This window comes from Malus sylvestris, chromosome 9 (assembly GCF_916048215.2).
Source record: "Malus sylvestris chromosome 9, drMalSylv7.2, whole genome shotgun sequence".
NCBI classification, from domain to species: domain Eukaryota; kingdom Viridiplantae; phylum Streptophyta; class Magnoliopsida; order Rosales; family Rosaceae; genus Malus; species Malus sylvestris.
In genome coordinates this window covers 18802251-18828123 of record NC_062268.1, presented here as the reverse complement: position 1 = coordinate 18828123, position 25873 = coordinate 18802251, and the positions used below count along the sequence as shown (strand labels likewise).

At 35.7% G+C, this 25873-nt stretch overlaps 1 protein-coding gene and 1 long non-coding RNA gene across 2 annotated transcripts; one reads left to right on the top strand and one right to left on the bottom strand.

The window, feature by feature from the left end:
- Positions 1–665: 665 nt before the first annotated feature.
- LOC126581967 (uncharacterized) lies at positions 666–2114 on the bottom strand. Its single transcript, XR_007609224.1, has 3 exons — positions 2100–2114; positions 1493–1636; positions 666–750 (listed from the first exon to the last, which is right to left on the bottom strand). It is a non-coding gene; the product is annotated as an uncharacterized LOC126581967 (long non-coding RNA).
- Positions 2115–15332: 13218 nt separating this feature from the next.
- Positions 15333–25415, top strand: LOC126581964 (ABC transporter G family member 35-like). The gene is made up of 22 exons (XM_050245909.1): positions 15333–15560; positions 15660–16061; positions 17150–17359; positions 17511–17595; positions 17870–18029; positions 18116–18192; positions 18311–18364; positions 19034–19124; positions 19740–20041; positions 20499–21097; positions 21426–21586; positions 21695–21804; positions 21909–22062; positions 22158–22313; positions 22394–22569; positions 22670–23002; positions 23090–23464; positions 23565–23698; positions 23800–24027; positions 24157–24328; positions 24480–24734; positions 25017–25415. The coding sequence occupies exons 2-22, from the start codon at positions 15673–15675 to the stop codon at positions 25287–25289; spliced, it is 4494 nt and encodes a 1497-aa protein (XP_050101866.1). The 5' UTR covers positions 15333–15560; positions 15660–15672; the 3' UTR covers positions 25290–25415.
- Positions 25416–25873: the final 458 nt, after the last annotated feature.

Genomic DNA, 25873 nt, shown 5'->3' with positions numbered 1-25873 from the left:
ATTCATGCTACTAGGTCACCCTTCTCATAAAATCTTTGAAAATTCAATCGATATTGCTATTAAGATGAGGTGTAAAGCCACCGCCATCTGAATTATCACAACGATGATGTCTGAGAGTGTCCAAGCTACGTAAGTCAGGTTCCTCAGCAATAATCGATGGAGGAACCACCTGATCTGGGCCCTCACTACAAAAAATATGGACATTGCACACAATAAATTATCTGTGCCCTTTGAGGCCAAAGAGCACCATCAATTGTGCCTATAGACCAATGGCAACAGTGCAGCAACTAAGTTTCTATATGTGCCCTCTATGGGCATCACCTTTGATTAAAGAGCACAATAAGGTATGCTGTGCTGAAAAGTGTAAGCATAAATAAAGGTCCTTTTGTGCCCAGTTTTGAAAAAGTTGTCAGATAACTGCTGCCACCCATGTTAGCACATTTATTGTTATTGTGCCCAATATGTCAACTATTTAAAAAAATAAAAATAATAAAAAACCGAAATCACCTACAAATCTTTAGGCTAAGCAAAAAATTATTTTTCCATATTTTGATTGTTGAGAAAAAAAAATGTAAGTGATAATTCAAAGGAAAAACACATACACATACATATAAAAGGAAACACCAAAAACAAACGGTGAATCTCCGGTGGGAGTTCAAAATGTGCAAGTTGATAGGCAGCTTGAGCACCAGGTATATCCCCACTCTGCTCTTTGAACTGAGTAGCAAAAAGGTGAATCACCAGTTGTCTCTTTAATTTCAAGACAAACAGGTCAAACATGCAACGTTACCAGAAAAAAGAAACGTTACTCAACATAATGATAACATAAAGAAGGCATGTTCCCAAAATTTTGTTTAGTTATGAGCAATAGCTCTAGTTCAACACATAACTAAACTAAATTAGCATATGATAATATACCACTAACTTCAATATAAGGAACACGAGTGCATCCTGTGTGAAAGGCTGGTAGTAATGTCGCATAAAGCTATGTATCTAGTGTAGGGTAAAAAAAGAAATAGAAATTTCCTATTGTTCAACTGGAAGAGGCAAGGTTTACAAACATAACACAGGGGAAAGATAAAGAGAAGAAAATTCCATGGATGATTATTTGATCATATTATGTATCTGCCCAGCTCACTTTGAGGGTTCAATGGTCAATAATCTACAATAGTTTCAATACTTTAAAATCTAAGTTCATAATCATGTTTGTGACTATTGTGTTGTGACTGTTAATATATGCAGCATTCTAGACCAATCTTGATAAATGCATGCACAACATTGGACTTCAATTCTCCACACAAACTAACTCATTAACTGATTCATTTTCAGTCCACAAACTACAATTTACAAGGATACAAGATTAGTTAGAAAAAAGGAAGACATGGTTTTTATCATCATTATCTCTTCCAAAATAAAGAATCATTGAAGTTCATTCACCACAAAATCATGTCTAAGTTGATAGCATACAAGTAAATAAATTACAAGGAAATACCTTCACAAAAACTTGGGTTGCACGTGCAAGAGCTTTATTGGCAATATCCATACTTCGATTGGCCTCCATGCATAGAACATATCGAATCCAGTATTCAGGATAATTAGCACAAGCAATTAGGCACCTTTCATATAGCTTGACAACCTTCAAAAAAATAAAATAAAAAAGATGCATTCATTAACCATAAAGAACGAATGGATAAACAAAACACAAACGAGATATGCCCAAGAAATACTCCATTAATAGAACAGAAAGGCCCCTCAAATAGGAAAGGAGGGACCTTTCTTGCCTGGACGAAGATAAGAAGATACTTGCATGCATAACATTGGAACTTTAAAAACAATAAAATTTATTAACATATCATGAACCTAAAACGTGCACTGACAAATGAGAGTTTGAAATACTTATCCTTTAAGAAACCAAATCGAAGGCCCATGCTTTAGTCTCAGTTCAAATTCCCTTTATCAAAGTTGCTTCATCCAACAATTTAGCCAATAAAGCATAGTGCAACAAATATTACTCGGCTGTGAGTTAATGCATAACAAGCAAGGCAACTAAAAACTTCAAGCCATAAATAAAAAAATGAAATCAAATTCACTGAAAATACCTTGCTCAAGTCGCCTTCCTCTTCTATAAAGTCTAGGTAACTGGTCCAATTTTCAAGCTCTGCAGAATTGAGAGGCTGCACGTGAAAGTAGGGCCTCCTAATAGCTGTTTCAAAACTAATGATCTTAGAATCGAACTCTTTAGCTTTCTTATACACCTCTTCTCTAATGGTGATATACTTCTCCAACTCCTCTGCTTCTGTTAAGCCAGCACTTACAAGTTTAAGAGATTGTTCTGCACCATCAGCTTTAGTATGACCAATGAATTATATGGTACACGGTTAAAACTGTAGTCATAGGAAAGTAGGGGAATTATATGAAAATGATTACAAGAAAATGGAATGCTATGGATAGAAAACTCTTAGCATACAGAATAGTGAATTCTTGACACCATTGTAGTTAATTTCTTCACATGATTTAATTTCATACCACATCAAAGCTTGAATTCCAACTGAATTGTACAGAGGAGTACTAGTCGGGGGTAGATAAGAAACAATGATGAAATGCTGGTGACAATATGTGGCTTTTATTCTCGCTAATGAGCATCTGGTATCATAAGCAGCAAAAGAAAAAGTATAAGAGACTTGCAAAATGTAAGGAAGACTTACGTATACTTCAACAAGGCACTTAGTGAATTATGACAACTATCAAGGCATTTTATCGCATCCCAAACTAATTGAATTATAACTAAATTTGGGTTAACTATAAGACAAGTGCCATTTTCTCTTTGGTTGATAATACACCACATGGGACAAATCCTCAAGAATTGTACCATATGGTTTCACAAAGGGATTTTGGACAAACAGAAGAATAACTACCTAATTTCCAATTAGACTGTCCTTCAAACTGATTCGCAAGCAGCATCAATTTGAAATTCACATAATTTCTCTCTTTTTCTTTTGTCAAGAAATTGGCATAAAGTATTGAATTATTACTTCCACTTAAATTAGTTATGTGGATAAACTAGTTATCATGTACATACATTTGGTCCTCTCATTTCATAGTTAGTCTGGATAGTGTCAAAATGTGTGAGTCACACAAGGGTCCTAAACCGGCCTTTTACAGTTTCCAAGCCAGCTAATCTGCCTAATCTTGTCCTAGGCTTTATACCATAACTTAAGTTTCTTCGGACTGCTGCTCGATCCCAAGCAAACTTATATGAAACCTATTTAATCATATCTGTCGTTTTGGTTTGATTTGTCCATTCTAACTGTTAACTACAATTTATACGAAACCTATTTAATCAAGTCTATGTAAGACTTGATTTATCCAACCTAAACCTATGAACTGTTAACCACCCACCCTCCCAATGACCTGCAGGTCCTGCACCCACCCTAAACCGGGGCACACCCAACTTGAAACCCTTCCAATCCTAAAGACTTGCACCCATCCTAGATTCCTAATCCCAAACCCACTGTCCTTTGAAACCCACTGTCCTCAAACCATAAACCATATTCAACAAAATAAACATCTAATTTGACCCTAAACCCTAAAGAACAAACACCCATTGAAAATTTGAAATTCAGAAACCTTACCTGTATTTTGGGCCTCTTATGTCTCTATGTGTGTCACTAGAGGAGTGCCTTTGAATTGGACAGAGGAGCGGCGTTGAAGTAAACGATGAAAGAGCAGGTTCGAACTGGACGAAGGAGTGGGGAGGAGTGCCATTCGATTTTTTTGAGACTAAGGGTGAGAGACGGATTGAGAGATGAGGGCTTTTATAAAAAGTGGGTATTAGAAAAAGCTGAGCTCAAAAATGTGTTTGGTAAATACTTAAAAATAGCTTATTTTCACAGTTTTGGGTGAAAAAAGCAGCAAAAATGAGCTCATTCTCACAGCACAGCAGAAGTAGTTTTTTTTTCAAAACACAGCAATACCAAACCAGCCTTTTGTCTGATGAAAGTGGGAGAAAGGGTAGAATGAAAGCTTCCCAGCTTCTCACCCTTTATTGTAGTTTTAATTATTATTATTATAATAGTTGGTGGGCAGAAAACCTATTTTTTAATTTTATTATAACAGTTAGTGGGCACAATTTTGTAATATTGTGCGTTTAAAATAAAAAATTGATGGTAGGAAACCCAAGTTTTTGAATTTGGTGGTGGGAAACCCAAACATGCACCATAAAATAGAGGGAGGGAGAAGTCCAATTTGGAGGAGTCCAATTTTTTAAGTCATTATTAGTTATAGTCCAATTTCATTTTAATTTTTGGGTGAAGTCCAGTGATTCATTATCCACATAAGCTTATTTGTATTCTCTTGCCAAATTTACCCTTAAATTGACTTAAGTCCAAGGAGAAGAAAAAAATAAAAAACCGTTTAAACCCCTTTTTCCTTAATGTAATAGCTTACATAACAAAATACATGACCAAGCTACATAGTAGATATAAGTTCATGATCATTACAAGTATTATAATCATTTCGCAATAACAATTTATGCAACATTTGGCCTTGTTTGAACTATATCATCATCCCCTAACATGTAAGTGAGAGATCTGAGGTTCGGTTCTTGCCAAAAATAAATTTAAACAACATTATTGTTAACTTATTTTGAGGCTAAAACATTGCACAGTAATAAATAGCTCCATACCATTATTTACCACAATTTTATAAATTTACTTTTTTGGTGTGGTAGAGGTAAAGACAAACGAAAAAACACATAAAGTGTTGCTAACAAACAATTTTTATAGACACAAAATGTTTTTTGTGCCCATCTTCAGTCAAAAAGTTGTCATCTGATCCCACTTGGCACGGGTTTTGTGCCCATTATTGTTTTGTGTCTTTTCTTTTTTACATTGGGCACCATAGATGCCTCTATGGAATGGGAACTATTTCAGCCTTTTGGTGGTCAAACAGATACAAAATTCCCAATTGTGCCCTTTATTTTGTACCCAAAGCTCATTTTTCTTGTAGTGCCTAAGCATTTGGATCGAAGGAAGAGCCCCCTACTGCCATAAGAAAGTTCCTGGAAAAATTGCTAAAATTTGACTAGCAACTTAGTATCCATGGCCATAGAGTGCCCGAATAAAGCGACGGCAATCGTTGATCCGAAAGTAGGAAAACGAGCATCCATGGAAGATTCCAAGGTAGCTAGAAGCTCATTCATGGTAGCGGTTTGAGAGTTGTTCGGGGAGCGTGGTATACAAAAGGGAGACCAGAATTGAGCTCCACTTGTTTTTGTAATATTTTATTTTATTTAAAATGACCGATGGCCAAAATCACACCCAAAGTGTGGACATATACAGCCCATACATCATTTGCTAATTGGCAACCAAAAAAACTTAACTAATTACTTCACTTAACAAAACCCCCAATTAACTAATTAGTCCTTCATTATGATTAAGCTAATCACAGATCATAACATGGCTGAGTTTTGGTTTGAATGGAATGATCAGCTATGCTAGCACTTGTGATAACACCGTCGCAGGTTTAACACAATTAAACCCTAAACGGAATCCTATTACCGGTGAGTTTACAGCTTCCTAGAGAGAAAGTTTATCCTTCTCTCTAAAAAAACTCCCAATTTGTTACCCCCTTAGTCGTTTCCTCCGGTTGTCAATTTGAGATTTTTTATGTTTTAATTCATTATTTTTCACGCTTTTTTTTCCACCTTTTTCAAACCCAAACTTCCATCGTCCCTTATCTCTTCCCTTTACCTCCCATCCTCATAATTCATCTCCACCCTAACCTTTAATCAGATATACGATTGACGAACCAAAGATGGATGTCAAATTCATTTCTTTCTTTCAATGCCCTTCCCTTGACCGAAATGCCAAATTTTCCTTGGGGCCAAATGTTCTAAGGCTTTTACCTAAGGGTTTTCACATACCCCTTAGCCTCACCCCTTTTCATCTATTATTGTGTTTGTATATCCTTTCAGGGGTTAGTGAAAGTGATTTGGATCCAATGACTATATCTTGGTGCAGTGTTTCTGGTGACATAATCTGGTTGTGTTGTACTTTTGGTTATGCATTTTTAAATTTTATGTTGCAAAGTCTTAGTCTCTATTTGACCACTCGATCATTTTCTTCAGTGTGGCTACCTTGGTGGTTGCTGCTAAGTCGTTCATCCCTGGTAGCAGCAGTTGTTTACTGCGCTATGATAAAGATTAGGGTTTTCTTAGTGTTTTGTCTTTTTTCTTATTAGATTGTGCTTTATGTGTATTGGGATTTCCCCAATTTGTTTTGGGTTGTTTTACCTTCCTTTGTGTTTGCCTTGCATAATCTTTCTTTTTCCCTTAATGAATGTTACTTTTCAAAAAATAAAAAAAATAAAAAAATAATCTGAGTATATATAGAAATTGTTTGAAGTAAATTGTACAAAGTTTTTATGTATGCATGAAACCTTTTATATAAAATAAATTTGTTCTGGTTATAAGTTTTGATCTTTAGTGGTGTCAGGACTGTATTTTAACTTTCTCAATATTAAACCTGGTAATTGTGTCATATTTGTCGTGTTCGTGTCATTTTATGATATACTCGATATCTTAACGGATAGTGTCATGTCAAACTCGTTAAAATGAATGGGTAATATGACCTGACTCGAACTCGACCCGTTAAAATTAATGGGTGATATGACCTGATCCATTAAAGAAAATATATATTACTTCAATAAATAATCAAATGAAAATCGTCATAATAAATTAGCATCTATATACTACGTTGTCACTAAATTAGTGTCTACATATCCTAAACCCTAAAAATTCAAACGGTGATGTAACCATCATCAAAGCTTGAAGGATGCGATTATGAATTATCATCATTCTCAACTTCATCTAAAAACAATGTTCACAAGGGTTTGGAGGGTTTTAAAAATCCAACCGATGATGTACTCTTCATCAAAGCGTAGAGTATGCGATCACAAGTGTTTACATATTTGTTTCCCATTTTTCACATTTTTAAAATAATTATTATGATTTTTTTAAAGGTAATTTAGCCAAAGGTCAATAAAAACTTTACTATTAAGCCATATATCAATGACATATTTTTATTTTGGACTTAATCAATGATATATTTTTATTAACTTGGCTTAGATCAATGATGAATGCCACAGAAACTTTAAGTCATTATAAAATCCATGGAAACACCAAAATACCCTCCAAAGAAAAAGAAAGGAAGTGTCTGATCGCACTCTGGAGAGAGAGGGAACCCAAAGTTCACAATTAAAGCTCGCAGACTCTCCCTTCTGAACTCTGATCGTACTCCACCGTCGCATCACCGTAGTTCAACTTCCAGAGCTTAGGATTCAAACTTTTTAGGGTTGAGAAACACCGAAATCGAACAATTAGGGCTTTCAGCTTCGAAACTTTTTGGGATTGCGATCACTGCCAAGGTTCGACAGAGGACTCGATCTCAAGTCAGTAGATTTGGTTATGAAGAACAGCCAAGTTCCAAGTTGAAAACATTTTAAAAAGATTTACAAACATGAAATTACAAGTTAAAGAGAAAGAAATGGTAGGGATAAATAGGAGGAGCGTGCGTACAGATGAGAGTGGAGAAGGAGTGGAGGGAATCGAGGAATTAAAAGAATTGGCGGCGGCCATTTGGGATTGGGACCATATTAGATGAAGATTTTTTATTTTCTGAGGTTTGTTTGAATTTTAGGAATTTCAGTTCAGTTGGAGGAACAAGAGGAGAGGAAGTTCAAATTTTGAATTTTGAGTGTCGGTTGGGTCGGTAGGCAGACACTTAGCTTCGTATGGGGTTGTGAGGATTTTGTATCAGGATGTTTCGTTGTCAGACCCTCTCTGTCTCTCTCTCTTTCTCTCTCTCTTAAGTTTTTTTTTCAAATTTCAAATTTCTTAGATGGAATTGTCGAAGAAGGACTCGATTTTGGGCACAGGAAATAGACACTGCAGCGAAGTGTCTGAATTCACAGAATAAGAAACAGACACTATGTTGTAGTGTTTGAATCCTCAAATCTATTTGAATCTCAATACACAATCATAGAACAAGAAACAGACACTGCAACAAAGTGTCTGAATCCACAGAACCGGAAACAGACACTGTGTTGCAATGTTTGAAGCGATAAACCTATTTGAATCCAAATGCACAATCGCAGAACAGGAAACAGACACTGCAACAGAGTGTCTGAATCCACAGAACCGGAAACATGAATCCATAAACTTATTTGAATCCAAATGCACAATCACAAAACAGGAAACAAACACTGATGTGCAGTGTCTAAAAAATGGAGATTGAGGGTGGTAGAAGGTGGGGGAGGTTGAAGTAATGGAGGTAGATGGTGGTGGGAGGCGGGGGAGGTTGAAGTCTGAAGGTGGGGGGAGGCGCGATTTACAATGAAGGAGATGGAAAGGTTTGGTGTTTTAAATGGTAATGGCATCATTTGTAATTTTAATATGATTGATGTGTTTTAATGTATCTTAAAGTCTCATTGACCTATTTATAATTCCAAAAAATTGATTGACTTATTGTTAATATCATAACTTTTAATTGATTTTATACAAAATCACCATTTTTTAATTTATTTTTATTTTTCTTACAAAATACCAAAGCACATTAAAAAATTTGTAATAATTAATAGAACTGGGAAAAATTTGAAAAAATATGCAAACACTCGTGATCACATCCTTTATGCTTTGATGATGGTAATTGTCGTTTGCATTTTTAAAATCTCCAGACCCTCGTGAGCAATATTTTTAGAGTGAGTTCAAAATAAATAAAAATTCATAATAACTAATGTACACATGTGAAAAATTTGAAAAAAAAAAAAACACGTACATGCTATAACCCATACCTTAAAATAATGTATCTTATGAGTTATGCCTACGAAGTGTGAAATGACCAAAATATTCTTATTGTGGGTGTCTTGAATAATTATGGACCTTTGAGTTTAATTCTAATTTCACAGGTTTTCTAATTTTATTAGATTGGTTTTCGTACTCACAAGCGAGTGGGTGAAAGTAGAATCAAATTTGGAGTTACGGAGATTGAGTTATAATTTTTTAATCAAGAATGGCAATTTGGTAATTTTCATTTGGAAAAATTTAAGGGATCATAACTAGGGTTGGAAAAAATTCCCAAAAATCCCAAACCAAACCGAAAAAATCCCAAACCCAAACCGAAAAATCTCAAACCTAAATTATCCCGAACTTTGGTAATCCTGTACCGAAAAATATCGAAATATTCGGTATGGGATTGGTTTTTCAGATTTTATTTTTCGGTAATCCTGAAATCTTCTTTTCCTTTTGCTTTTGGTTCGTACTTCCCACGCTACCAAAGAACAAAGTGTGCAGAAAAGCAAACTGGAATATCAATTATATATTACTAAAATAATCAAAGTGTGCAGAAAAGCACATGATTGTTGTGTGTTGTCCAAATTACAATCAAGCAAACTGCAAACATAGCCTATTATATAATATTAAAATAAAGAAAGTTTTGCAGAAAGATGTCTAAAGACTCAGACTCTTTAGACAAAGTGTCTCTCCCATCACTACCTTCGCCAAAATCTCAGACTCTTTCTATCTCTCCTCTCGAATTCGAAGACCCACCCATCCTCTCACAATCAGACTTCGTCCAACTTTCTGCACTCCGGCCACCACCACTCCTCACTGCTTCATCCCCACCTCTGATTCTTTCAAGCGATTCTCTATATGTATGGGGTTTCAAATCAAGGTTAGAGTTTCAAATTGGGGCTTAGAGTCAAGGTTAGAGTTTCAAATTGGGGCTTAGAGTTTCGAATTGGGGGAGAAAGATGAAGGTTTGACTATCTCTGCATTCTATCTTTTTCTCTCTCTCTCTCTCTCTCTCTCTCTCTCTCTCTCTCGACCTTCAATTTTCATTGATTCATCAGTGTCTCTGATTTTAAATTGGAGTTTTAAATTTTAAATTTTTAATGCATGTTCGGTTTCGGGAAATCCTGAAATACAGAAAATATTTCGGGAATACCGAAATTTTGGTTTGGGATTGGTCCTCAGATTTCTATCCCGAAAATAGTCGGTTTGGGACTTGATATGCCGTTTTCAGTTCGGTATCCCATACCGAACCAGCCCTAATCATAACCCCACTCTCGGTCAGTTTTCTTTCCTCTTTGTCATCTTTGTAACTCTCTCTCTCTCTCTCTCTCTCTCTCTCTCTCTCTCTCTCTCTCTCTCTCTCTCTCTCTCTCTCTCTCTCTCTCTCTCTCTCTCTCTCTCTCTCTCTCTCTCTCTCTCTCTCTCTCTCTCTCTCTCAACCATCGTGAACAACCACCCAATCCACCACTAATCCTGACCAAACTTTGTTGGAAAATTTAATAATAATATTTTTATATTAAATTTATTAATTGAAAGGAAATTAGAAGTGGAGCTTTTTGGTAGAAAGATATGTCTATTTAAATAAAGTGTTGCAAATTCTGACTCTTCATGAATAGTCACATGTTTTCCAAAAAGGTATCTCACACTCTATAAATAGGGAAGCCCCCTATAATCATTTAAAAACTTTCCATTTGTTTACATAATCATACATAGAGTGCTCTAAATATTAGAGAGTCTCATTGAGTCCATATGAGAGGATTTTCAACACAATCGTGGTTTATGGAGCCTTTATGATTAGGAGTGCTACTATTACAAGGACATGGTCGTTGTATCTTGGGAGACATGCGCCGATCAACAATGAGCACCGTAGTGGGGCGTAAACTTGTCTTAAGGACAAAGTGTCTAACACTTACCTCGACCGTATTTTCAGGTTTTTCTAATCTATTATGTCATGTTCATTTAACATTGGCTGATCATGTCTATGCATTACTTTGATATATAAGTTCATGAATTATTTCTTGATTTTTCATGTGATTTAATATAGCAATTAGCCCCCAATTTTTTCAACAAACTCCACCTCAAAACCACCATATTTTCTCTAGGTGACCTAAGGATCACGAGAATGGTCTTGAATGTGAGAATCAGAATTGGGGAAGGGAGCAACTCATTCACCAAGGCCCTATGACAAGCTCGAGTTTGAACCCGACAAATTCGAGGTCAAAAGAGCTTGAATTTGATTCTAATTAATGTCAGGTATCCTTTCCTTGCTCTTCATGTCAAATTTGAGCTTAAATATGAGGTTTTGACCTCTGTGTTGTTCTGTGCATCCACCGGCGAGTGACGGTGCGAGGTCACTGAGGCAATGCGTGGCAACATGTGATAGTACGTGTAGCAGGGTGTGGCAACACATGGGGACCCGAGACCCAACCAAAGGTTATTCGAAGTTCCGAATCACGTGGTGGACTCTGTTTTTGCTAAATTGGAGTTGTTTACCACATTTGAATTAGAGATCTTTAGAATTTACTTAGCTTTAGAATTTACTTAGTTAAGTGCTAACACAATGCTTTTTAGGTGCAAGCTTGAGTAACCTAGACAAAAGCATGACACCTTTTGAAGAGACAAACTCAGAATTTCTTTGAGTGGAAGATACTAATATTGAAATGACTAGATGATCATATGATTGACTTGTTTATATTTATGATTTATTTTCACCACATGGTCTCTTACAGATCGAGTATAGCTATCTGTGGCCATAGGATACTTGCATGTATTATTTATCTAGTTGAGGCTAGATCTACTGTAGATGCTAGTAGATTTTTTTTTGCTAGTGGATGCTAGCAATAAACAGGTAGATGCCCGTGTACACATGCATGCTTGTACTCGCACTAGTAGACGTTAGTATATATTCCAATCCCATAGGTACCTCGCGAGAACAAGGCGATGTTTGGGGACTAGTGGCCTTGGCAATAGTGTAGTCATCCTACAAAGTAGGGTGATTTCTCTGTCTTCTATGTTCTTATCTAGTTGTAATAATGCATAGTGATACTTTCGATTATGCCCAGAGCACAACGCATACTTTTGTGATAACTAATGTATGCACTATTGTTATGCTTTGAACTGATGTGGTAATAATAGGGTTGAACCCTAATGTGTCACCAAGAGGTGAGGGTGTTGTAGTGACTTGTAGGATAATTTTAGTAGTTAATAATAATGAGTTGTTTAGTTCAAATTTATTCACAGCATTACTTCCTTACCTATGGCTCCGCCATCATATTGGTGATGTTTTGTTATCATTTTAAAGATGTTATGTTATTAATTTGGTGATAGCTTAACACATCACCACCCATGGTTTGATGGCTATTTGGGTAGGGATGTCAATACAAATGTTTGTGATTGTATCCTCTACACTTGAATGATGGTTACATAGTCATTTGGATTTTATATCCCTCCCTCATGAATAGTATTTTTGTTTGAGTGAAAGTTAATAAAAATTTCATCATAATCAATTTACAACTGTGAAAATATAAAATAAAGAAAAATATACAAACACTTGTAATGACAAGCTCTACAACTTTCGTGAAATGTGTCAACTCTGAAATTTGACACAATAATCCATAAACTCTAGATTTATATTTAACTGTGTGTTGTGATTTATGTTTATGCTCCATTCTTCTTACCAAAATTTTTTTTTTCATATTTTCTTTTTTGAAAACATGATATGCGGATGCAAAAAGGTGAAGGGTTTGGATCGTTGATATCACGTTCACATTTTACGGTTAGTGAAAATATTGCTCGGAGTTTATAAAGTCTCTAGAAACTATATAACATCAACTCATGCTTGAGTTAATCGTAAATATCAAAACATGATATCAACGATCCGAACCATTTATCTTTCTGCCTCCGCCAAAAGTATTGTTCGCAAGGGTTTAGAGGTTTTAAAAATTCAAACGACGATGTACTCATCGTCAAAGTGTAGATGATGCGGTCACGAATGTTTGCATATTTTTTTTTTCTCACAGTTTCACGCTTTTATATTTATTATGATTTTTTTTAATCTGCTTTGATATTTTGTAGGAAATCAAATTATATTAAAATTTTCATAATGAGGGGTCAAAGTTGAGTACCCATGACCGTTGACCGTTGCAGACTGGCTTTGACCATTGTAGTAAGGTTTTTTTTTAGCATAGCTTAAAATGACTTGTTATATTAACACCCCACATATTGTTGAATATACCCCACATTCTTAACACACCCCACATATGTTTTTTCAATTAAAATTTATCTTATTGCACCCTATGTACTTTCCCATAATACCCTCAGACCCCCACACTCCCAACATACACCTTACATCTTCTACATACACTCCACGTTTTTTACATACACCCCACATTTTCTACATACACTCCACTCTCTTCATAATGGTTTCTTTCTTATTATGCTATTTGATACAAAATCATTCATGTCATGAAGGATTTGCTTAACTTTTTTCCCCTAAATTATTTTTTGGCAACAAGGATTTGCCCAACTTTTTTCTAACCAGTGAACATTGATCAGTGAAGGTGTGTGTCCAAAAAAATGAGAATACATTTTAACCTTCATCCACCTGTGACGGTACATTTTGAACACGGTTTGAGCCATAAGTTCAGGCAGCCTCCTGGTGAATCCCAGAAATGACAATACATTTCAACCTTCATCCACCTGTGACTATACATTTTGAACACGGTCTAGGCCAGAAGTTCAGGGAGGCCCTCGGAATTGGGATTAACTTCTCAATGTTTGAGGATACAGAGTTACTGAAAGTAGCTGACTTGGATATCTGTCTTATAGTTGTTAAGGCCGAGGCATCCCATCCCGCCCATGACTTGGATATCTATCCTATATTCGCAAAACTAATCTACTTGAATCAACTTGAGTGTAATTTATGGTGGATTTTCGCTTGACTAATTTTTAGTTGGACTTCTTTTCTTGCGACAATGCATGTGTGTGACAAGCTCTAGAGATTACAAACAAACCACTGCCCTATTTGTCGACAACCAGTTGAGAGACGTTTGACGATTAAGGTCAACATTGGCCCTGATGAATCAGTAATCAGTGGATGTGCTCTACAAAGGAAGGTGAAAGTGCTTTTGAGAAAAAGAGTTGAAGTCTTGAAGAGGATAAATAATTTTGAGGTATACACATTAAAACTTATTTGAGGTATATTTAGATTTTTTTTTTATTTTTCTAAACCCTATAAGGTCGAACTTGTCATTACATATTAGATATATAAGTCATTTAATATTACATTTTTAATGTGGGGTGTATTCAATACTATGTGGGGTGCTAATAAAAAAAGCCTTTAAAATTACCAAACTACTCTTTTTTCTTAACAGACCACCTTTTGTAGATAAACTTATTAAGAACTCGTTATTAACGGGTCCTTAACGTGTGATCCGATAATGACACACACTTTGGTTATACAAGTCTCATTGTGATTTTGTAGATAGCTTCTTTGTTACCTTCCAAAACTGCAAATACATAAGAGATGACAAAATGCTGCCATCACCTTTGTCGAACATCCTACAGATGATCTCAAAGCCACCAAGATTTTTTGTAAATGAACAATGTTATGCATATGCTACGTTAGTAGTACGAATAAACTAGTATTCGAACTAGGTTCAATACTTGAATTGTCTCACCATATCAATAATGCTTTTATCTGTTTTAAAAGGTGAACTTGAGGTGTCATTCACCATTAATTTATTTTGTTAATTTGCTCGCACTTTAGAAAAATTATTGTGCCCTCAATTTAAATGGTATTTTACTTTAATTAATTATTTATTTCAATTACAAGAAATATTTTACACTAATTTACACTTATTGTGCATAATGATTACCATTTTCAGATCCTAATAACACCACTCATAATATATTTTTAAGGAATTATATAATAATTTACAGTTGAAAATGACCATTTTACAGTGGTAATAACAATAGAAATAATATTGCGTCATTTTAATTTTTGTTTTTATTTTCACAGGCATATAACGTTGGTGGCAGGGTGTCATAAATTACCAAACCTCATTTGACTATAGTTTGGATGAAGAGCACAGTGGAGCCCACATAATTCTTCAAAGGGAACTTTAACGAAAAGCACCCGGTACTGTTCATTTTAACGAAAAACCACATTTTTACACTAAAAAGTCAATCATGGTACTATTCACTTTACCCTTTATTTTGTCCTTATCATTAAAACTCAAAGTTTTCAAGCCCTTTTCATTAGTTTTTCTTTCTTCAAAAGATCTTGGAGAAAGTTGGTATGGCCGCCGCCAATCACATTTGAATACTGTTCAATGCAATCTATTATATCAATACACATGTAATATTCTGACTTTGGCATCTAAAAATATAGTATTCTGACTTTAATAGTTGTTTGAAAATTTGAGAATTTTCTTCCCTTTGTACACGTATAAATACCCTCGAAAATTCTCAAGGAAATGAATCTCTCAGTTTTTGCAAAGGTTAGAGAGAGAGAGAGAGAGAGAGAGAGAGAGAGAAGATAGAGGAGATTTTGATTTGGAGTGGGAACTTCGGAAATTTAGAGAAAAGCAATCATAAATTTCTCCACCCAACACATTTCCATATTTCCACAAAGTATAGATTTTTGTTTTGAAGGAAAAGGATATAGATTTAACATCCATTACGCTTGTCATTCAGCAAACTCAGCAAATAAGTAAGTCCTTTTAGTTCTCCATACCTCGTTTGGCTGCCAAGAAAATTTCACAAAACATCGAAGCGTTGATACAATATTCTAAATTCAGTTTATTTTCAGGAGGTAAACCGAAATGGAGGGAACAGAGAAACCGAAAGGTTCAGAGCCACATCATCAAAAGCGCCATAGCCGCAGCAGAAGCATAAGCAGGAGCCTGAGCAGGGCAAGTTGGCGCATGGAAGAAGTATTTGCGACTGCCACGCACTCGAGAAGAAGCAGCCAAGCGGACGAAGACGAAGAAGCTCTGACATGGGCTGCCATTGAGAAACTGCCCACGTATGATCGGCTAAGAACAAGCATCATCAAGTCCCTTGGGGAAACTGAGCATCAAGGAGTACATAAGCAAGTAGACGTTCTACAGCTCGACATGGACGACCGTCAGAATTTCATTCAAAGGGTTTTCAAGGTTGCAGAGGAAGATAACGAGACGTTCCTGAAAAAGTTCAGAAGTAGACTTGATAAGTAAGTCCTTTGTTTTTTATCTTTCATGGTTTGGTTAAATTTCTTTTAAATAAGGAAAACAATATTCACACCCTCTATATTTCTTACATTTAGATTGAATAAATCAAAGAACATTCACACACACACACATATATATATATTATTTTAGAAAATTAGAAGTCTGTGTAAGGTGAAAAAGTATGTGATTTTTTATTTTTTTATTTTTAACTTTTTGCAATAATAAAAAATAGTAGATGTGGGTGCTAATAATGTTTTGGAGTCATTCATTGATTTCCTCCAATAGAATTAAGTTAACAATACAATAAATAATGCAAAGAGTAAATTTAGCACATATAACATTATGAATGCTAGAGAAAATTTTTAAACTAAAATTTTGTATATTGATAATTGAATTATTATTTAAATATTAATTAACTTACTTATTTCTTTTTTATGACACATTATTTAATTTAAAAATATGGCCTACCTAGAATTTACTCTTACTTGATCAAACCTGTTTTAATTAGTTACAAGGTTGCTTTCATGCATAATTTACCATTGATCGCTGTCGTATCATTTCTTTCATCCTGGTGGACAAATGAAACGTTAAGATGTAAAAGACGAAAATAAGCTAGAGTCGCTTTCTTGGTTAGCATAGTAGCAGGCCTGTGATGCAAGCAGGGTACTAGTTAATTGTGTTGTGAGGTCTATATCCCAATAGTATATGGTTTGGTAACTTTATTATTTGTTTTTTATTCGGTGATATATATTCCATCATGCACATGCGAAGAACCTTGTGGTTTGGTCTTTATTTTCGATGCGATTTATAAAGTATGGTCTTTCTAATACACCCTTTGTTAAATTATTTTACCGTACTTTTTTTTAATATGGTATTGAAATGGCATTTCAGATTGTGTACCTTTCCTTAATTTCTTAAGTGACAAACGAATTAGGTCAATAAAACAACTTCCCGGCAGCTCCTTTATTGTTAAGGGAATCTAATTGGTGAACATAGTAAAACATTGCATGAAAAGGAACATGTTAATTAATTAATCTAATTAAGCTCTAACTAATTAATTAAAATTTTCATGTGTTGTCATTTATTGCAGGGTTGGGATCAAACTTCCCACAGTGGAAGTAAGGTACGAGCATTTGACAATTGAAGCTGATTGCCATGTTGGAACAAGAGCTCTTCCCACCCTCCCAAATGTTGCTCGGAACATCGCAGAATCAGCTCTTGGCTTAATTGGGATTAAGTTGACTAAGCAAACAAAACTAACAATTCTCAAAGATGTCTCTGGCATTATTAAACCTTCAAGGTAACTAAGCATTAGATTTATGATTTATTTAAGTTACCATTCTATGTGATCTGATAAGTTAACTGATATTTTTATTCGATAGATTAAAAAATATTTTTGCTGTTGATTAATTCTAAGTTTTTGATGTAACCTTTTTGTTGTTTTTCTGTAGGATGGCCCTTTTATTAGGTCCTCCATCCTCGGGGAAGACTTCCATTTTGCTGGCTTTAGCTGGGAAGTTGGATTCAAGCTTGAAGGTCAGTGACATGTGGCTTTGACTTGATCAACAATTACTTGACCTAAGGGGCTTTAATTCCTATAAGAAACGGGATGAAATAGATTACTTCTACAAAAATTAGAAAAAAAATAAAAAAACTAACATCAGCCTCCTTTTTTGACAAAGCAGTAATATACATTGAAAGTCTAAATATTTAAATGAAGGAAATGTTGCTTGTAGTATTTTAATCCCAATTTTCTTTTATAATTATAATTATTACTATAATACTTTTCTGGTTAAATTATGTGGAACAGGTTAAAGGAGAGATAACTTACAATGGTCACCGGCTGAATGAGTTTGTGCCACGGAAGACATCGGCATATATTAGCCAAAATGATCTTCACGTTGGAAATATGACGGTCAAAGAAACACTAGATTTTTCAGCAAGGTGCCAAGGGGTTGGGACCCGATATGGTATTTTATTAATCCATCTCATCAAAATTGAGACTCTCATATTCATATTCAATCCCCATTTTAATTATTCAATGGTTCATATGTAGAACTTCTTACTGAGCTTGCTAGAAGAGAAAAAGCCGCTGGAATATATCCAGAGCCCGAAGTAGACCTTTTCATGAAGGTAATATTATATATATATATATATATATATATATATATATATATATATATATATCACACACAAACCCCTCGTATATATTTAATTATATCTAAATTTCTGGGTTTTTCTTCCTTTTCAGGCTACTGCAATGGGAGGACTTGAGAGCAGTCTCATTACTGATTATACTCTCAAAGTAAGTAAATTTTGTTTTAAGGAAAAACTAGGCCCTAAACTAAAATTGTCCATCTTATCTTAATCTGCAAATTTAAGTATTAATGAGTAATGTTTCAAGTAGTTGCGTACATCTAAACTACTTATTAATAAAATTCTCTTTGTCAATTAGAAGAAGGTGGAAAGACAATTTAGTCTTCATCTATATATCATCACAGCATATCTCTCATTTTAAATTAAAAATATAGAAATTTATACTTCTCTTTCACATATTTTCCTAAAAACAATGAGTATACATATAAGAGCTCGATCAAGAAGAAGGCAGGCATTCATCGGTTAGTCAGTCCCATAAACATGCATGTTTTAGTATTCTTATTTAGAAATGGTCCTTATGGGGATTTGACCATAAGCCAGATCATGAAAATGTAGACGTTGCTTAACGTTACTTAATAGTCAAATTGTTTTTTGTTCTTTTGTCAAATTATTCTTCCCAATCTACTTTGATGACTGCTGTTGTCTAAACACATTGCTGGACAGGGAATTAGGGAGGCCCATGCTTACACTTTGGTTGTTGACCAAGCATACTTTTGGAAGCAATTTACTAAAACACCATTTAGAATTAATGTTTTTTATATTCTAAAATTTTTCAATGAAATAATGATGAAGCATGATTTTTTATTGAATGGTACAGATTTTGGGGCTTGATATATGTAAGGATACAATTGTTGGAGATGAGATGCAGAGAGGGATATCTGGCGGCCAGAAAAAACGAGTAACCACAGGTCAATTCCCACCTTTTTTGTCCTTCTGATTTTGTTTAGAATTTGCAGCACATTTTGTTCATCACTCTCAAGTTGTGGTATTGCTCATCACCTTATTTATTACCATTTGATGAGTTTAAACTTTGAGATTTGTCCACTACATATATCTTGAGATTTAAACTCATCTAATGGTGATAAATAAAGTGGAGCATCATCACCACATGAAGGTGGTGAGCAAATGTATTCTCAATAGGGTCGCGATCATATGGTCTCATGTTGTAGACCAAAGATACTTGTGGGTGGTGTCACACTTTGAAATTTCTTTGCAAAGTCATCAATACCGTAAGAACTGGAATTTAAATGCACTTTGAAAAGAAATGTCTTTAGAATATCGAGCAGGATTTTTCAATACTGTTTGATAAGCAATAACTAAATTTAGATGAATACTAGTATAACAAATACCTTTTAAATAAATTTTATACGATTCATTCTAAATCGTAAGCTAATTACTATATTCTTGTATTTTTTTTATAAAAAAAAAAAAGCAAAAAAATGCTATACGACGTCTTAAATTGTATACGTTGTCTTGTACATGTATAATGTGTTGAGAAAGTAAATTATTATGGTTAATTACAGGTGAGATGATTGTTGGACCTACTAAAACATTATTCATGGATGAGATCTCAACGGGTCTCGATAGCTCCACGACGTTCCAAATCGTGAAGTGCCTACAACAAATTGTACACATCACTGAGGCTACGATCTTGATGTCTTTACTCCAACCTGCTCCTGAGACATTTGATCTTTTTGATGATATCATCCTTTTATCAGAAGGTCAGATCGTCTACCAGGGACCACGTGAGCAGATATTAGAGTTTTTTGAGACATGTGGATTTCGATGCCCTGAGAGAAAGGGAACTGCTGATTTCTTGCAAGAGGTGAAATCATGATAAAGTCTCACATTAATTTAATAGGTGGTGACACATCTAATTAAAAATTAGGAGCAAGTGACATATTGCTTAAGACTCTCTTCCGAAAAAATCTTCCCTACCACCAGTTGCACACATTTACCTGTATGTCTCTATTTATCACTTATCACGTGATTAGTCATGATATATAATTGTATATAACTAGTTTGACTGTACCTTAGGTTTTCTCCCAACTTCTAGCCCAAACCAAGGGTTTGTAGCGTTTAAAAGCATTTGTCACTGCACCTGAAGTCCTGAGTTCGACTTCCAGCCATGCCCTAGTATTGCTTATATAAAAACTTAAGTCCAAGAAATTGTAATAAGCCCCTTTTGTTTTTTTTGTGAACAATTGTAATAAGCCTTTGCTAATCCAATTTGATATTGTTATAAGCCTTTACATCCCATAACTCTTGTCCAACCTTTTCAGGTTACCTCAAGAAAAGACCAGGAGCAGTATTGGGCAGACAGAAGGACTCCATACAGATATGTATCGGTCACAGAATTTGCAAACCGGTTCAAGCGTTTCCATGTGGGCATGAGGATAGCGGATGAGCTCTCAATCCCATTCGACAAGGCTCAAAGCCACAAAGCAGCTCTTGTATTCAAAACATATTCAATGCCTAAAATGCAGCTTCTCAAAGCATGTTTTGACAAAGAATGGCTGCTCATGCAGAGGAATTCATTTATTTACATTTTCAAGACTGTCCAAATTATAATAGGGGCAATCATAACGGCGACAGTGTTTTTGAGGACCGAAATGGACGCTAGAAATGAAAATGATGGAGCACTCTATGTTGGTGCACTTATATATTGCCTAATCATTAACATGTTTAATGGGTTTGCTGAGCTCTCATTGACCATTGCAAGACTTCCTGTGTTTTACAAGCATAGAGACCTTCTTTTCCACCCTGCTTGGACTTTCACTGTCCCATCTGTTCTGCTTGGGATTCCTATATCCATCATAGAATCTACCGTTTTTATAGGCATTACATACTACACCATTGGATTTGCACCTGAAGCTAGCAGGTACCACATTTATCTCTGCTTAATTTCATTTCTATATATTTTGTTCGTAAATTAGTTCTCCATCATTGACTAACATAGTTTTTTCATCAACCAAATGTTTTATTGAATTTTTATGTTGGTCCTTTCGTCGTTAGGTAAACTATTTAATGTAGTTTTGAATAGATACGTAGGCACAAAATCTTATTATTTTGATTAGTTATAATATTATAAACACACGTGTGGGTAAGTTGATAAAACTGCAAATTACTATTTGATTAGGTACAAAATCTTATTACTTTGAAAAGTTTCTTGTCCTTGAGATACTAAGCAACTGTCAAAATATTTGCAGGTTTTTCAAGCAACTATTGTTGATATTTCTGATGCAACAAATGGCATCTGCGCTATTTAGGCTTATTGCTGGAGTTAGCAGGACCATGATCATATCCAACACTGGCGGGACTCTCTCTCTTCTAATTCTTTTCTTGCTTGGAGGTTTCATAATTCCAAGAGGTTAGTTTGAGTTGCAAATTTATTTTTTAAAAAATAGTCAAAAACTAGCAAGAAGGGACCAAATTAGTATTTCACTGAATATTCAACGAGTTGCTTCATTTGTGACAGGTGAAATTCCGAACTGGTGGACGTGGGCATACTGGATTTCACCTTTGACATATGGCTTCAATGCTATCTCCGTAAATGAAATGTATGCTCCGAGGTGGATGAACAAACTGGTATGATAAACTTAAGCTCTTCCTTGCACCTGTCATTCATGAGCTACATTTGTTTAACTTAACAAAAAGGCTAAGCTTCTGCATCGAACTTCCTTGTGCTGCAGGCTTTAGATAATGTTACCAGCGTGGGTGAGGCAGTGCTTAATAACTTTGATGTTTACCACAACAAAAACTGGTTTTGGATTGGTTCTGGCGCTCTTCTGGGGTTTATTGTTCTCTTCAACTCCCTTTATACGGTCTCCCTTATGTACCTAAGTCGTAAGAGTCAATGTTCCTTTTTATGTCTACACGGAACTTCTTTCATTTGTACTTTTAAAGTTGCAGTTTTTCATGGTTTTGTTTTAATAAATTAGCTCCTGGAAAGCCACAAGCCATCATATCTGAAGACGCAGCAAACGAAATGGAGCTAGACCAAGAAGAATCAAAGGAAGAGCCAAGACTGAGAAGACCCCCATCTAAGAATGTTTCATTGCCTCGATCATTATCTTCTACTGATGGAAACAATACAAGTAAGAAACAGAAAAATATCGTCAAGTGTAATGTGAGCATATTGTTATCCGAGTTTCTTATTGGATTAAATTTTCTGTAGGAGAAATGGAAGTCCGACGAATGAGCAGTCGATCCAGCTCTAGTGGACTAGATAGAAATGCTGATTCGTCTCTCGAAGTCTCCGGTGGCGTTGCCCCCAAGAGAGGAATGGTTCTACCTTTCACTCCTCTTGCAATGTCCTTCGACAGTGTTAATTATTTCGTGGACATGCCCGCTGTAATATTTCTTTTTCTGTATTTCACTCTTTGTTTATCTGAAAAATTATCTTGTAGTCCAACTTCACTACTTAATTAGCTAACTTAGTTCACTATAACAGGAAATGAAGGAGGAAGGAGTAGCAGAGGACAGGCTGCAACTACTTCGTGAAGTAACTGGTGCATTTAGGCCTGGGGTCTTGACTGCCCTAATGGGGGTAAGTGGGGCTGGGAAGACAACTTTGATGGATGTCTTAGCAGGAAGAAAGACCGGAGGTTACATTGAAGGTGACATTAGAATTTCTGGGTACCCTAAGAAGCAAGAAACCTTTGCAAGAATTTCTGGTTACTGTGAACAAACTGATATCCACTCACCCCAAGTCACTATCAAAGAATCGTTGGTTTACTCAGCTTTCCTTAGACTCCCTAAAGAAGTCAGCAACGAGGAAAAGATGGTAAAACCATGACTTGCACTGCTTCTCTTAACAAAGCATAGTGCAATTATTTAAATGCTGAACTGCATATACTATATATGTTTGCAGATTTTTGTAGATCAAGTGATGGAACTGGTTGAGCTGGACAATCTTAAAGATGCTTTGGTAGGGCTTCCCGGAGTTTCAGGGCTGTCAACAGAACAAAGAAAGAGGTTAACGATTGCAGTTGAGCTTGTTGCCAATCCCTCAATTATTTTCATGGATGAACCAACATCAGGTCTTGATGCAAGGGCAGCTGCCATCGTTATGAGGACTGTTAGAAATACGGTGGACACTGGGAGAACAGTTGTTTGCACAATTCATCAGCCTAGCATAGATATCTTTGAGGCATTCGATGAGCTGCTACTGATGAAGAGAGGAGGACAAGTTGTCTACTTAGGACCACTGGGCCGCAATTCTCACAAGATTGTTGAATATTTTGAGGTATTTTATCTGCGTGCAACTTTTTTCGTATCTTAATTTTGTACAGAGAAATAATCAAAGGCATTGTCATCCAAGTGTAAACTTACCAACTTAATTCCAGGCGGTTCCTGGCGTGCCAAAAATCAAAGAGAAGTACAATCCAGCTACATGGATGCTTGAGGCGAGCTCAACGTCAATTGAGGTCCGGCTTGGAATGGACTTTGCTCAATACTACAAATCATCTGCCTTGTATCAGTAAGTAGAAAAAAAATGTAAATAATACTATTTAGTTGCAGGGTTCGAAATTGGCTGGTTTTTGGAAGATATAAAACTTATATTCCAATATTTATGACCAGGAGAAACAAAGCTTTAGTAAATGAGTTGAGCACACCACCAGCAGGAGCAAACGACCTCTACTTTCCCACTCAGTTTTCTCAGCCGTCATGGAAGCAATTCCAGTCTTGCCTCTGGAAGCAGTGGTGGACGTATTGGAGAAGTCCTGATTATAACCTTGTCAGATTCTTTTTTACCTTGGCAGCAGCCCTTCTCGTTGGATCTATTTTCTGGGATGTTGGCTCAAAAATGTGTGTGCTTATCTCAAAGCTTCACTATTTCAAACTTCAACTAGTACTCATTCTTTTGACTATAAAAGTTTTCGTTCAAGAGTTTCCATACACCAATTTCTTGCTAATTATATATTTCTCCTTATCCAGGGAAAGCAGTTCTGATTTGACCATGGTTATCGGGGCTATGTACGCTGCTGTCTTTTTCGTCGGATTTGATAACTGCACAACGGTGCAACCCGTGGTCGCCATTGAAAGAACAGTTTTCTATCGAGAAAGAGCTGCTGGGATGTACTCTGCATTACCTTATGCACTGGCACAGGTGAAAGGAGAATAAATACTTACGTTAACTCACATTGTGCACATATATAGTATTGATCCTAGTTTCATATATAACACTATTATAAATCGATATTTGTTGCTATAGAAAAAATTGTCATCTGACTGACTAAAACCATTTGTATGACATGCAGGTCATTATTGAAATACCATATGTGTTTATTCAGACCACGTATTATACACTGATAGTGTATGCTATGGTGAGCTTCCAATGGGAAGCAGGAAAATTCTTCTGGTTCTTCTTTATCAACTTCTTCTCCTTCCTTTACTTCACATACTACGGCATGATGACCGTTTCCATCACACCGAACCACCAAGTAGCAGCCATATTCGCCGCAGCTTTCTATTCAGTCTTCAATCTCTTCTCCGGTTTCTTCATTCCAAGACCAGTAAGTACTAGTATTCTTCTTCCCACAAGCATATACTTCAATTTAAATTGGATTATAATAATACTGTGATTTATTGGTCTAAATTGATCAACAAAATCACAGCAATCATTTTCCAACTGATTAAAATCCAATGGTTAAGTGTTCTGAATCGAGTTTGCATCTCAACTATTGGATTTTGATTTAACAGTTGGTGATTCGATTTTCGTCCCCAGCGGTGATGAAGTGACTAAAACTCGTTATAAAAGTATGTTAACACGAATTCTTTATCTTTTGAATTTTCAGAAAATACCCGGTTGGTGGATTTGGTACTACTGGATATGTCCCGTGGCATGGACGGTGTATGGATTGATTGTAACACAGTATGGTGACATTGAGGAGACCATTAAAGCACCTGGGTATACACCTGACCCAACTGTGAAATGGTACCTAAAAGACCGTTACGGATTTGAATCAGATTTCAAGGGACCAGTGGCTGGAGTTCTAGTTGGATTCGGAGTCTTCTTCGCCTTCATGTTTGCCTTCTGCATTAGGAAACTCAACTTCCAAGTTAGATAGAGGAATTCTTTGTATACCTTATATCTGTTATTATATGTGTGTGTGTGTGTTATAGAAAGCGAGATACGTAAATATATGTAAATGGTTATGGTTAAATGGGTAAACGGTTATGGTTAAATGGGTAAATGGTTATGGTTAAATGGGTACTCGGTTATGGGTATTGTTAACCGTTTATAAACTGTTATGGGTATAGGTATAACCATTTATGCAATTACCGTACGGTAAACGGTTATACCGGTCTAAACATAAATGATTATGCGTATATAACTGCGGTTACCCGCCTGCTATAACCGTTGCCCATCCCTACATGGAAGACATGATGTATTTTTGTATTGGCTGGCAACTTGAGTTTGTAGGCTACCTCACTAATCCTTTGTAAAACCTCACGGCCCACAAAATCTTAGATGTAACTTGTGATGGGAATGTGAGTTTAGTGATTGTAGCTAGTAAGGTACCAACTTCAAATACACCAAATCCCTCATAGCAAATTCCCTTCCAATTCTGTGCTTGTCTACCTAAACCTTCATTCCATTTTGTGCCAGAACCAAGTTGGATTTAAGAATGGACGACATTTTATCCTTATC

Coding starts and splice junctions, on each gene's coding strand:
- LOC126581964 (XM_050245909.1), top strand. CDS start 15,673: ATGGAGGGAACAGAGAAACCGAAAGGTTCAGAGCCACATCATCAAAAG. Junction 24,028..24,156: donor TGGGATGTTGGCTCAAAAAT/GTGTGTGCTTAT, acceptor CTCCTTATCCAG/GGAAAGCAGTTCTGATTTGA. Junction 24,735..25,016: donor GTTTCTTCATTCCAAGACCA/GTAAGTACTAGT, acceptor TTGAATTTTCAG/AAAATACCCGGTTGGTGGAT.